General features: G+C 36.7%; 1 protein-coding gene across 1 annotated transcript; it reads right to left on the reverse strand.

Moving 5' to 3' along the window:
* Window positions 1-6,466: 6,466 nt before the first annotated feature.
* LOC105781384 (uncharacterized) lies at window positions 6,467-8,711 on the reverse strand. The gene is made up of 5 exons (XM_012605926.1): window positions 8,551-8,711; window positions 7,643-8,123; window positions 7,098-7,491; window positions 6,833-6,942; window positions 6,467-6,712 (listed from the first exon to the last, which is right to left on the reverse strand). The coding sequence occupies exons 1-5, from the start codon at window positions 8,709-8,711 to the stop codon at window positions 6,467-6,469; spliced, it is 1,392 nt and encodes a 463-aa protein (XP_012461380.1).
* Window positions 8,712-14,172: the final 5,461 nt, after the last annotated feature.

Raw genomic sequence — 14,172 nt, forward strand, 5'->3', positions numbered from 1 at the left:
GTTCCAAGACGGGATTTTGTATCCCAAATAAACACTTTCAATGGACAATAACGCCCTTTAGGTTAAAAACTGCTCCATCACTATTTCAGAAGGCCATGATAAAAAATTTTCAGCCTATGATGGATTAAGCTTTGATCTACATAGATGACATTCTCCTATACAGTCCAGATCAAGAAAGTCATGCAACCCTCCTTGAAAAATTCAAGCAAATTATTCTTCAATATGGGATTATATTTTCTGAAAGAAAAATGCAAGTTAACAGAGCACAAATAAAGTTCCTGGGTATGATTATCAAGGAAGGAAGGTATCAGCCTCATCCGAGTATTACAGAAGAGTTAAAGAAATTTCCACCCAAAAATCTTTCTCAGAAACAAGTCCAGCAGTTCTTGGGAATTGTAAATTATCTTAGAGACTTTGTTCCAAAAATCTCAAAATTTACAAATCCCTTAAGAAAGATGCTAAAAAGAATCCTCCTCCCTGGAAAGCCAAACAGACTTTAGCAATCAAAAGACTCAAAGAGAAGCTAGCTCATCTACCACTTTTGTAAATTCCTTCAAAAGGAAAAAGGATCTTACAGACAGACGCCAGTGACAAATATTGGGAAGCTATCTTATTTGAAGAAGCAGATGGTAAAAGATAACTATATGGATACAAAAGTGGGAGATTTACAGAGGCTGAAATCCATTATCACTCCACTTTTAAAGAAATCCTTGCAGTCAAAAGAGGTATCTCCAAATTTGAATTCCATCTACTTGGATATCATTTCCTTGTTGAAATGGATATGTCTTCCTTCCCCAAGATGCTGAAATTCAAACAAAAAGAAGTACCTCATCCCCAACTCCTTAGATAGGCTGAATGATTTTCTAAATTTTCCTTTAATGTCATTCATATAAAGGGAAAAACCAATGTTCTTACTAATATTCTCACCAGACCCCCTGAAAGATTCCCTGAAAACCTCATGATTCAACCTTCATCCTCCTCTAAGGGAAAAGGCAAAAAGAAAATCTTTCAAAATCCACCCTCACCATTTTAAATACCTTGCCAGCCAAATTCTCATCCTGATCAACCTCTAGAATTATTGAGCCTAATATTAGAAAAAAGATTTCACAAAGAAGCTATGAACATGATGCTTTCCTACCAGTTAAGCATTTTCTGAGATTTTAGAGGACTATTCTTAAAACATTTAGGACTTCACCCTGAATATCCATTTATTCATCCTCTAAAGTTCCAATTTGGTGAATTTCATGAAGAATTGAAATGGATGTTCTGGTAATTGACTCATATATTCCACATAGGAATTGAATTCTTCATCCCAGATCTCCAACATTTTCTGACTATGGCTATTCAAAATGAAATCAGTCCTGAAATGAAAAACCTGGCAACTTTTTTGAAATGGTTCTACCCTTTAGAACAATGGGCTGATATGATCACGTTTGAATTCCTAAAAAACACCAGAGTCCAATGGATCTTGATCATCTTCTATAAACCCCAATACTTTATGCAAAAAGGTCCAGCCACACAACTAGGAGCTTCCCCTAGTGCATGGATTCATAAGACTTATTTTTTAGAAGTAAGCCTGAATCGTTATGATTATAACGATCCGCAAAAGTATTTGTGTCAAATTAACAGGATTATTCCCTCAGAGATATGGCCATCAGGGAAAAATTTGGCACCATGGGATATAGAAAAGATCCACTGACGCCTTATCAGCAACAGTTGAAGGAAGCCTTAAGAGAATATCACTCCATCATACCAGATCCAAAGGAGTGGTCACAAGAGTATCCAATGTTTTGCAGTCAGATCATGGAAGACACACCAGCATGGAAAGATGTGCATGAAGACAAACCTCCTGATGACTTAGAAAAAAGAATTGAACAGCTGAAACTAAAGTGCTACAGAGCAAGAGAAGAAAAGAAAAGAAAAGCAGAAGAATTAAACATCACCTCTGACATAAGCACAGATTATGACACTGATTGAATGAGTCACCATCCCTTTAAGAATTATTGTGCTATCTAATGATAAGAGTGAGTCATTGTACTAAAAGGAAAAAGCAGATTCCTTTGTAGCGACCTAAAAAATTTGTGCACAGGTGCTAGTCGAAGTAATTATTATAAATTTGAAAATAGAATCTCGATTTTATTTTGAAAAAGGAGTCGCTATCGATCTTTTTTCTAGGTGTGATCGGACACCTAATAAATTCTCTTTTTAAAAGAAAAATTATTTTTAAACTTTTCTTAAAATGAGATAATTTTAGGTCTACGTGAAAATCCAGAGAAAATTAGAGTTCGGGAGTCGGTTACGCGCGAGGAAGGTATTAGCACCCTCGCAACGTCCAAAATTGGTATCTCGTTAAGCACGCGTTGTCTTAATTTTTAGAAATACAAGTTCAATTTAATATTTAATCATGATCCAATTGAAACACAAGAATTTTTATTTTGAAAACACGAGAATTTTGAAACACAATAACCTTTTTTCGAAAATACAAATTTTTTAAAAAAAAACGAGAATTTTAGAAGCACAAAAATTTTTTGAAACACTGAAATTTATGAAACACTGGCAATTTTTGAAAACGCAAAAATTTTTGAAAGACGGGAATTTTTTGCAAACACGGAAATTTATGAAACACGGGAATTTTTTTTGAAAACACGAAAATTTTCGAAACACGAAAATTTTTGAAAACACGATAATTTTTGAAAACACGAAAATTGTTGAAAACACGAAAAAATTTTGAAATACCGGATTTTTTGAAAACAAGAAGATTTTTGAAACACGAATTTTTTTATTTTATTTTAAAAAAAAGATATATCGTATTTAACACGAACCGGTGATATTCACTCAACACAGCGATGAAATCATCAAATTAGTGTCAAATCGACTCAACTTAATATTTAATCGTGATTCTATTAAAACACGAGAAATTTTTATTTTTTTTAAACACAAAAATTTTGATAAATTTTCGATTTTTAAAAGGGCGTATCGTGTTTAACGCAAACTGGTGATATTCACCCAACATAGCATTGAAATCAATGATTTAATGTTAAATTGATTCGTTGTCTTATTTATTAAAATTATTTAAAATAAAATAAAATAAAATAAAAATTGAATTAAATTAAATTAAATTAAAAATATAAGTACAAAAATATAAAAATGCATAAAAGTACCAATAATATTAAAACGGAATAGCATAAAAATACGAGCATTAAATTAAAAGTGAAATAAACGAAATTACAGAAAAGATCCAAAACACGAGCTTGGTCGAACGGGTTACGCAAATTGAACCCTTTTTTTTCTTCTTTTTTTTCTCTTTTTTTTCTTTTTCTTTTTGTTTTCTTTTTTTTTTTTTTCTTCTTTTCTTTTTTTTTCTTTCTCTTTGGGCCGACTGTTAGGCTCGCACACCCTCTTGGTCATCATTGGTCGCTTTGCACCTCTTGGTCTCATTGGTCGCCTGCACACTAGGGCCTGGCTATTCTTTGGGTCATTGGTTTTAATTGCTTCTTTCTTTTCTTTTTTCACGCTTCTTTCTCTTTTTTTGCTTTTTTTGAAATTTCTTTGGGTGCATTGCCTCGGGTTAGTCGGTTGGGTCGGGTCGGATCTGGGTCGGCTCAACCCGGCTGTTAAAATTTTTTTCTATTTTTTCTTTCTTTTTCTTTTTCTTTTTTCTTTCCCCCTTTCTTCTTCCTCCTTCTTCTTCTTTTTTCTTTCTTTTATTTTCCTTCTCCGTTCAGCCCTCCTCTTCCTCTGCTCTCGTCGATGGTGACCTGCCGCCCAGCAAGAACTGACGGTGGCGTGGTCTCCCCTTTTTTCTTTTTTCTTTGCTCTTTTTTTTTCTCTTTTTTTTCTTTTGCTTGCGATTTTTTTTGCTTCTTTGCTTCTTGGTTTGTTTTGCTAGGTGCTGGAACAGCGGTGACGGTGATCTCATGGTGGTGGGCACGGTGGCATGCGGTGCAGCTGCTATTTTTTTGTGTTTTTTTGCTCAAAAATTTGTTTTTTTTCTTTTTTTGCTTTGTTTTTTTTGTTTTTTTCTCTTGTTTCTCTTTGCTGCTAATTTTGGGGTTGAAAACCCCTTATATGTTGTTGAATTTTCTTCCTTCTTGCAGGTTGCAGGTGGCTAGGGAGGGCCTAGGTCGGCCGCCGCCGTTGCAGGTGCACAACTTGCACTAGCGATTGCCAGAAGGACCAAATTGCAAATGCAGTAAAAATTCTAGGGCCAAAGTGTAATTTTGGGAAATTTTAGGGTCAAATGTAATTCTAGAAAGTTCAAGGGTTAAAATGTAATTTCAAGAAAGTTTAGAGGTTGAAATGTAATTTCAAAAAAGTTAGGGGTCAAAATGTAATTTTTTTTAAAAACACGAAATTTGTCCCGGACAAAATTCAGTGATTACAGCTGCCCCTCTTTGATCATCGCTGTGAAACAGGGATAGAGCAAAGACTTAAAACCACTGAATTTTGTTCGTCTGTCCAAAATTTTCTTTTTATTTGAAAAATAGAAATCGAGAAAAGCTCGGCATGCGATCCTTTTTTTTAACTGAAATTGAAAAATACCTCGGCGTGTGACCTGAGGTTCAACTCACCTCTCACAATATGAGTTGATTTTTAAAAAATAGAAAATTTTTATTTAAAAAAATACCTCAACATGTGACCCGAGGCTCAACTCACATCTCACAATATGAGTTGATTTTTGAAAAACTGAAATTTAAAAGAAATACCTCGGCATGTGTCCGAGGCTCAACTCACTTCTCGCAATATGAGTTGATTTTTTGAAAAACAGAAATTGAAAAATACCTCAGGATGTGACCCGAGGCTCAACTCACCTCTCGCATTATGAGTTGATTTTTTTGAAAACAGAAACTGAAAAATACCTCAGGATGTGACCCGAGGCTCAACTCACCTCTCGCAATATGAGTTGATTTTTGAAAAACAGAAACTGAAAAATACCTCAGGATGTGACCCGAGGCTCAACTCACCTCTCGCAATATGAGTTGATTTTTGGAAAAATAGAAACTGAAAAATACCTCAAGATGTGATCCGAGGCTTAACTCACCTCTTGCAATATAAGTTGATTTTTAAAAAACAGAAATTTAAAAAATACCTCGGCATGTGACCCGAGGCTCAACTCACCTCTCACAATCTGAGTTGATTTCTTTGAAAAAAGAGAAATTGGAAAATACCTCGATGTGACTCGAAGCTCAACTCACCTCTCGCAATATGAGCTAATTTTTGAAAAACATAAATTGAAAAATGATTCTTGAAAGAAACAGGGTTTCAACAACATCGGGTGAAACTAAAAGCCTTCTTTTTCATTGATTTTGTGCAGCTTTCTCCCAAAATTCCTTGCTCTGCTGGGATACCTGTATATGTCATGTTTTATGTTATCATGATATACACGTGTTTATCCTAAATGCTTTTATGCCTACATGATCATGTCATGCACCCTGGGTTGTTTGTCACATGCCCCCTTTTCGTAAGGGACTGCATTCAATACCTCAATCATTGACTTTTCTCTCTATTTTTGTACTTCTCTCAAGTTTGTTGAGTGACCCACATTTTCGTATACTACATTCTTGCCCCCTTGTTGAACTTTGTTCTTGCTTCAGGGTCTTTGTATTTATCAAATTCTCATCCAGGTAATGCTCAACATTCCCTTTGTTTAGAGTATGTCATTTTACTATTTATCATTTAAACGAACCAAACATGAGAAGCTTGACAATGGCACAATAGGCATGAAAGAAATACCTCACATTCATATTCTTTTAAAAAACAACAAACAAAGAAAATTAACAAAAAGTAATTCAAATAAAGAAAGCATCATAAAGAAAGGAAAGCAATTCAATGGCCACAAATACTCTAGATATCTAAAGCATGAACTTCTCCACGTTTCTTCGTCAAGGATCTTTTCGAGCATGGCTTCCTGTGTAGAAGATTTTGAGCTTCTGAGAATGCTTCAAATATTGTAATCTCGCCATTCGACTCCCAGTTCAAGTCGTCTTGCTCTTTAAGTCTGAATTTGCTTCATTAGGACGCCCTTTCGGGTTTTCATCCTAATTTTTTTGTTTATCGAGACGCCCTTTTCGAGTTTTCATCTTGATTTTTTTCTTTTTTTTTGTTGTTTTTTTAGGCATAATATTTCTTCACAACATCTGAGTTCACTGAATTAGGTAATTCTTTCCCATCCATTTCAGTGAGAATCAGAGCCTCTCCCGAGAATGCCTTTTACAACATATGGCCCTTCCCAATTTAGTGATCATTTTCCTCGAAAGTCTTTTTGTATCGGAAGGATCTTTCTTAGTACGAGTTCCCTTTCGTGAAATTCTCTTGGCCATACCTTTTTATCATGGGCTGTGATTATTCTCTTCTGGTACATCTGTCCGTGACAAATTGCCTTCAAGTGTTTTCTTTTAATAAGGTTTAGCTGATCATATCTAGCTCGAACCCATTCTGATTCTTCTAGATTTGACTCCATCAAGACTTACAGGGATGGGATCTCTACTTCGATAGGCAAAACGGCTTCCATCCTGTAGATCAGGGAGAAAGGAGTTGCTCCCGTAGATGTCCGCACAGAGGTGCGGTATGCATACAAAGCGAATGGTAGCTTCTTGTGCCAATCTTTATATGTCTCAGTCATCTTCTCGATAATTCTCTTAATGTTTTTGTTGGCCGCTTCAACAACTCCGTTCATTTTCGAGAGGTAAGGTGAGGAATTTTGATGCTTTATCTGAAATTCCTCACACACTTCTTTCATCATTTTGTTGTTCAGATTCAAAGCATTATTTGAAATGATTCTTTCAGGCAGACCATATCGACATATGATCTCTTTTTTTAGGAACCTGCAGACTGCGGTCTTCGTCACATTAGCAAACGAAGTGGCTTCTACCCATTTTGTAAAGTAATCAATAACCACAGAAACAAATCGATGTCCATTGGAAGCCTTCGGGGAAATTAGCCCTATAACATCCATGCCTCACATAGAAAAAGGCCACGGAGAAGTCATGACATGAAGGGGTAAATGCGCTGCATGAATCTTATCACCGTAAATTTGACACTTGTGACACTTTCGCCATAGCTAATGCAATCATTTTCCATCGTTAGCCAATAATAACCGAGTCTCATAATTTGCCTAGCCATAGTGAAACCATTGGCATGCGTTTTACAAATTCCTTCATGGATCTCTTCAAGTATCTTTCTGGCTTCAATAGCGTCCATGCATCTCAGGAGCATTTGATTCATTCCTCTTTTGTATAGGATATCCCCGTCAATGACAAACCCAACAACTATTCTCCTGATTGTTCTCTTGTTATTCTCGATTACTTGCTTAGGATACCTTTGATTCTTAATATATTCCAAGATGTCATGAAACCACGGTCGTCCATCTGACTCCTTCTCAATGCTAAAACAGTGTGCAAGGACCTCATATATGCTCATTTGGAGAGGTATTATTTCAGTTTCTCTATTTGCTTTGAATATTGAAGCCAATGTGGTCAGAGCGTTAACCAACTGGTTTTATTCTCGTGGAAAGTAGTTAAAAGTCACTTCTTTGAATTCTTTGACCAATTTCGCCACGAGATCGCGATACTTGACTAATTTCGAATCTCTCATTTCCCAATCTCCGCGAATTTGATATCACTAATGCTAAGTCCCTATACACCTCTAAGATTTCTATTTTCCATTCAATAGCTGCACGAAGTCCCATGATGCAAGCTTCATATTCTGCTATATTATTGGTACAGAAGAAATTCAATCTGGCAGTGAGCGGGTAATGGTTTCCTTCCTGTGACAATAAAACTGCTCCTATCCCGTGCCCCAACGTGTTTGATGCACCATCGAAACTCATCTTCCATGATTGGTCTTTTGATGATTCACCTTCAGAAATGCACATCAAGTCTTTATCTGGGAAATCGAATCTCAACGACTCATATTCTTCCATTGCTCGACTTGCCAAGAAGTCAGCTATCGCTCTTCCCTTTATCGACTTTTGGCTCACATACACAATGTCATATTCAGACAATAGGATCTGCCATGTGCCATTCTCTCGGAGAGTGCGGGTGATTCCATCAAGTACTTTAATGGATCTAGCTTTGAAATTAACCATGTTGTATGATACAACATGTATTGTCTGAGCCTTCGAACTACCCAGACCAATGCATAACAGAATTTTTCAACTGACGGGTACTTTGCATCATATTCTGTGAACTTTTTGCTGAGGTAGTAAATCGATTTTTCTCTTTTCCTTGACTCATCATGCTGCCCCAGTACGCAACTCATTGAGTTTTCGAACACGGTCAGATACAATATTAAGGGTTTTACAGGGATCGACGGTACCAGCACCGGAGGATTAGACAGATACTGCTTTATCTTGTAGAAGGCCATTTGGCACTCCTTATTTCATTCTCCCGGATTATACTTTCGAAGGAGTCAAAAAATTAGATCATAATGGTTGGTAAGTTGAGCAATGAATCGAGCAATGTAATTCAACCTTCCTAAAAATCCTCTGACTTCTTTTTGCGTACGCGGAGGTGGCAGTTCTTGTGTGGCCTTTATCTTATCTGTATCAACCTCAATACCCTATCGCTGACAATAAAACCTAGTAGTTTTCCCGATGTAGCCCCAAACGTACATTTGGCTGGGTTAAGCTTCAACTGGAACTTTCTTAATCTTTTGAACAGCTTCTTGAGGTTCCCAACATCCTCTTCTTCTCCCCGGGATTTGGCAATCATATCATTGACATAAACTTCTATTTCTTTGTGCATCATGTCATGGAACAACATCACCATGGCTCTCTAATACGTTGCCCCAGCATTCTTCAATCTGAATGGCATCACTTTGTAACAGAACGTTCCCCACATTGTCACGAATGTGGTTTTCTCCATATCTTCGGGGGCCATCTTTATCTGATTGTAACATGAGAAACCATCCATGAAAGAAAAATGAATGTTTTGTCGTGTTATCTACCAATGTATCAATGTGTGCCAAAGGAAAATTATCTTTAGGGCTTGCTCGATTAAGATCACGATAATCAACGCACATTCGTACCTTTCTGTCTTTTTTCGGTACCGGGACTATATTAGCTACCCATTCTGGATATTTAGAGACTTGTAGGAAGCCAGCATCAATTTGTTTTTTGACTTCTTCTTTTATCTTTAACAGTATTTCAGGTCTCATCCTTCTTAACTTTTGCTGAACGGGTTTGCATTTTGGTTTCAACGGGAGCTTGTGGACCACCACATCCTCATCCAACCCTAGCATGTCCTAATAAGACCAGACAAATACATCTTTGTACTCACGGAGCAAGACGATCAAATTCTGTTTGGTGTTTTCTGAAATAGAAGTCCCAATCTTCACTTCTTGTTTCATTTCTTCATTTCCCAAGTTCATTGTCTCAACAGGTTCTTGATGGGGTAGAATCCGTTTCTCTTCTTGTTCTACCATTCTCAATAAGTTAGGAGACGGGACACAATCTTCAGTACTTTCTTCGGCTTCGAATTCTCCTAAACAAATATCTTTCTCGAAATCGATTTCAGGACTTGTAACGGGATTGTTCATGCCATGAATATCTGAGCACCTGAAAGATGAACGGGAAAGAAAACTATAGAGGAACATCAAAGTATTGGAATCAACACACACAATGTTATGAAATGTTATGAAATACACTGAGAGAAAGGATATGAAGCGATGGGGTAATTATGAAATTGATGGAAATGAAAAGACCATGACAAAATGCATCTTCATTAATGTTCATTGAAATGATAAAGAGCAAACATAAGCTCTTAAAAAAGGAATCCCATTACTTAGGAACACACAAAATAATGGAGAATTAACATTGGGCATTACTCTTGAGAGGACTTAGAAACTACAAGGAGGTCCACAGTAGTCTAATTATTCAAAACATATCCTAGAGGACAAAGGCGTATCATCTCGATTGCATCACCCTCGTTGTCAACAACATTTATGCTGATGTTCTGAAATCCCTTTTCATTCAAAGCGCTTCGTGGATTGTCTTGCCCCTCGTCTTCATTTGTTACCGCATTCACATTCCCATCAGCATGGATAGGAAGAGGATTTCCAGCCACATTACTAACGCTATCAAATCGCAGAATGCCAGCATCGATGAGATCTTGAACCCTCCTTTTAAAGGCAATGCAGTTTTCTGTAGAATGCCCCTGATTTCCAGCGTGATACATGCAATTAGCATTAGGATCATACCATTTTGGGTATGGGGGCTTCAAGGGTGCCGTATAATGTGGGGATATTAATTGCTTCTCCAACAGTTTCGGGTATAACTCTCCGTATGACACGAGAATTTGGGTGAACTGAGGTTTTTGAGAATTGGGTCTTGTTGGTCTTTGCTCATTTTTGGGTTGGTTTTGTATAGGCATGGTGTTTAGTGGGAACATGGTGAACGGTTTTTGGTTATTCATGGCGTAGAAAGGGTAAGAAGGAGGTGCTTAACAGTAAGGACCTTCGAGAGGAAAGTAGAAGTTTGAAGGTGGACGATAACGAGGTCGTGGTTGGGCTGAGCATGGATTGGAGGTACAGTGGCTCTCAGTTCCAACCATATGGGTTTCTGCCTCCTTTTTCTTTACGGGTGCTGCCTTATTTGAACTCTCGGGGCCTTCCATTCTCCCACTCTTGATGGCATCTTCTATAAACTCCCCGGATATTACAATGTCTACAAAGTCCTTCGTGGCACTTCCTACCAACTTATCGTAAAATGACGCTTTCAGATTGTTGATAAAGAGGACTGTTATCTCCGTCTTAGTTAACGAGGGTTCCACCTGAGCCGAGATATCCCTCCATCTTTGTGCATATTGCCTAAAAGTCTCTGTCGGCTTCTTTTCCATCATTTGTAAAGTTAGTCGATCAGGCACCATATCCGATACATGCTTGTATTGCTCACAAAATGCTGATGCTAAATCCTTCCATGATCAGATTCTCTCTCTACTGAGCTGATTATAACATCGAAGAGCCGAGCCAACCAGACTATCTTGAAAGCAGTGTACTAACAATTTATCATCGTTCACATAACTAGTCATCTTTCAGCAAAACATGATAAGATGCGCCTTTGGACATCTTGTTCCATCATACATCTCAAAATCTAGCGCCTTGAATTTTCGGGGTAGAACCAGATCTGGTACCAAACTGAGCTCTTTGGCACTTAAAACAGAGAAAACTTCAGCACCTTCTAATGCTTTGATCCTCTCTTTCAGGATTTTGTACTTATCTTGAGTATTATTGTCATCAATTTTCAGCCTTGCTATTTCTACAGGATCATCTAGGTCTGGAACAATTGGATATGAGGGATTAGCCCCAGGGTTCGATACAAACATTACTTGCCCTAAGTGAGTAGGTTGTACAGGATGTTGCCCCAATACTATAGATTCCCCTTGGGGATATCCTCTTTGTGTTATATGAGCATGAGGTGGAGTGAATCCTGGAGGATAGAGTGGATCCTTATTAGCTCTTGACTGGGGCTCTATGGTATTGGGGCTCTGCATAGATCCTTTTCTTTTTACCAAGGCTGACATCATCTCCATCATTTTGGCCATTTGATCCCTTTGCTCGAGTGATTCTTCTCGAGATCTCACCATCATATCTCTCCCCTCTTGTTGTGACTTGGCTAATTGCTCCTGTAACTCTCGTTGGATCCTTTCCATCCTTTCAATTCTTTCATTGAGTTCAGCATCCATATCTCTAGTTCTTAGACGTGACCTGGTACCGGACTTGTGTCGCAACTGTGGATTATACTATTTTAGCCTCAGTGAATGGTAAGGGTGATATGTACATGCAATGAATGAATGAATTAATGACCAATGGATGCTAGTCATGCGTAAATATGCAAAAAAATGGTGTTGATTTTAAGATAGCCCCATATTTTGGTGTTTCATTTATCAAAAGAGTCCATTACAAAATATTTTGCCAATGAAGATGCCCCTAGTGCCTGAGTCTCATTGTTTCCAGATCCTAGTCAAATCTTCGGGGTTATTCTAACGAGCATTCGAAGTCATCTTCCCGGAAAGATTAGAGATATATCTTTCCTTTAAAATGTCCCTTTTGTTTTCTGGGTCCTTAAAGACCAGTTTCTGACTATGACATTTTTTCTCGGTTACTTGCGTAATTGACTCCTCCATCAGAAACCCGTTTTTGGCAACCAATCTCTAATCAACACATTCCTAATAAAATGCCTATGATGCATGATGAGAAATAAAATGAAGACAAATAAACTTAGTTAGCAATCATGACAAATATAAACAAAGAAAAACTATGGAAAATCTAACAAACCGACCTATATTTTTTTTACCCCATCATGCTTTACAAAATAAACTTACCCCACATGCTCATCAGATAATCTACCCTATCCAATTTATTAAACATACCCGATTCCCTTGCAAAAATGTAAATGTAAAATAAAAGGCAAGAGGCGTTTCTCCCATGTACTTATTTTGGTGACTATCCAACGGACAGAGGTTCGGCATGGCTCTAATTGGGTGGCTCGTATGGTTCACTATATGTGGTTTTGGTTCTAGAAAGGTACTCGAATTGTCCATACTGTCACCTACTAAGGTAAGTACGGAGCCTCGATTATCTCCCGTCATGGGCTCGCGAGCTCAATTCGAGGGATTACATTTACTTATGCCTATGCGGAGGGACAAGTTAACTCACGAAAGCATAAGTCATATGTAACCCGAAAGTATTTCACTAGCCTGTGCGGAGGGACGAGTTAACTCACGAAGGCGTAATGTTTACTTCCACTTAAACGGGCGGAGCCTGGGTGGAGAGCTCATGTTATGCAAGGATGCAAGTGCACAGTGTGTGGGAAGAAACTCACAAACCTTTTTTTTATTTTTACTAAAAAACAAATTAAAAAATCGTAAAACTTAGAGCTAAAAAAAACAGAAAAATAAAACAAGTTAGAAAAATATTAATTTAAAACCGAATGTAAATGCATGACTTTTCAAAAATAAATTTCAGAGATCACGATTAAAAATTAATTTGAACAAAGAATTTTTAAAAATTTTGACAACACGCGTTTAACATCAGACTCGACTCTCAAAAAGTCCCCAGTGGAGTCGCCAGCTGTAGCGACCTAAAAAATTTGTGCACAGGCGCTAGTCGAAGTAATTATTGCAAATTTAAAAATAGAATCTCGATTTTATTTTGAAAAAGGAGTCGCCACCGATCTTTTTTCTAGGTGTGATCGGACGCCTAATAAATTCTCTTTTTAAAAGAAAATTTTATTTTTAAACTTTTCTAAAAAAGAGATAATTTTAGTTCTACGTGAAAATCCAGAGAAAATTAGAGTTCGGGAGTCGGTTACGCGCGAGGAAGGTATTAGCAACCTCGCAACGCCCAAAATTGGTATCTTGTTAAGCGCACGTTGTCTTAATTTTCAAAAATACAAGTTCAATTTAATATTTAATCGTGATCCAATTGAAACACGAGAATTTTTATTTTGAAAACACGAGAATTTTGAAACACTAACCTTTTTTTTGAAAATACAAATTTTTTTTAAAACACGAGAATTTTAGAAACACGAAAATTTTTTGAAACACGGAAATTTATGAAACACGGGCAATTTTTGAAAACACAAAAATTTTTGAAAGACGGGAATTTTTTGCAAACACGGAAATTTATGAAACACGAGAATTTTTTTTGAAAACACGAAAATTTTCGAAACACGAAAATTTTTGAAAACACGAAAATTTGTGAAACACGAGAATTTTTGAAAACACGAAAATTGTTGAAAACACGAAAAAATTTTGAAACATCGGAGTTTTTGAAAACACGAAGATTTTTGAAACACGAATTTTTTATTTAAAAAAAAGATGTATCGTATTTAACACGAACCGGTGATATTCACTCAACATAGCGATGAAATCATCGAATTAGTGTCAAATCGACTCAACTTAATATTTAATTGTGATTCTATTAAAACACGAGAATTTTTTTTTTAAACACAAAAATTTTAATAAATTTTTTATTTTTAAAAGGGCGTATCGTGTTTAACGCAAACCGGTGATATTCACCCAACATAGCGATGAAATCAACGATTTAATGTTAAATTGATTCGTTGCTTTATTTATTAAAATTATTTAAAATAAAATAAAATTATATTAAATTAAAATTGAATTATATTAAAAATATAAATACAAAAATATAAAAATGCATAAAAGTACCAAT

The sequence above is a fragment of the Gossypium raimondii genome, chromosome 13, assembly GCF_025698545.1.
Source record: "Gossypium raimondii isolate GPD5lz chromosome 13, ASM2569854v1, whole genome shotgun sequence".
Taxonomy (NCBI): domain Eukaryota; kingdom Viridiplantae; phylum Streptophyta; class Magnoliopsida; order Malvales; family Malvaceae; genus Gossypium; species Gossypium raimondii.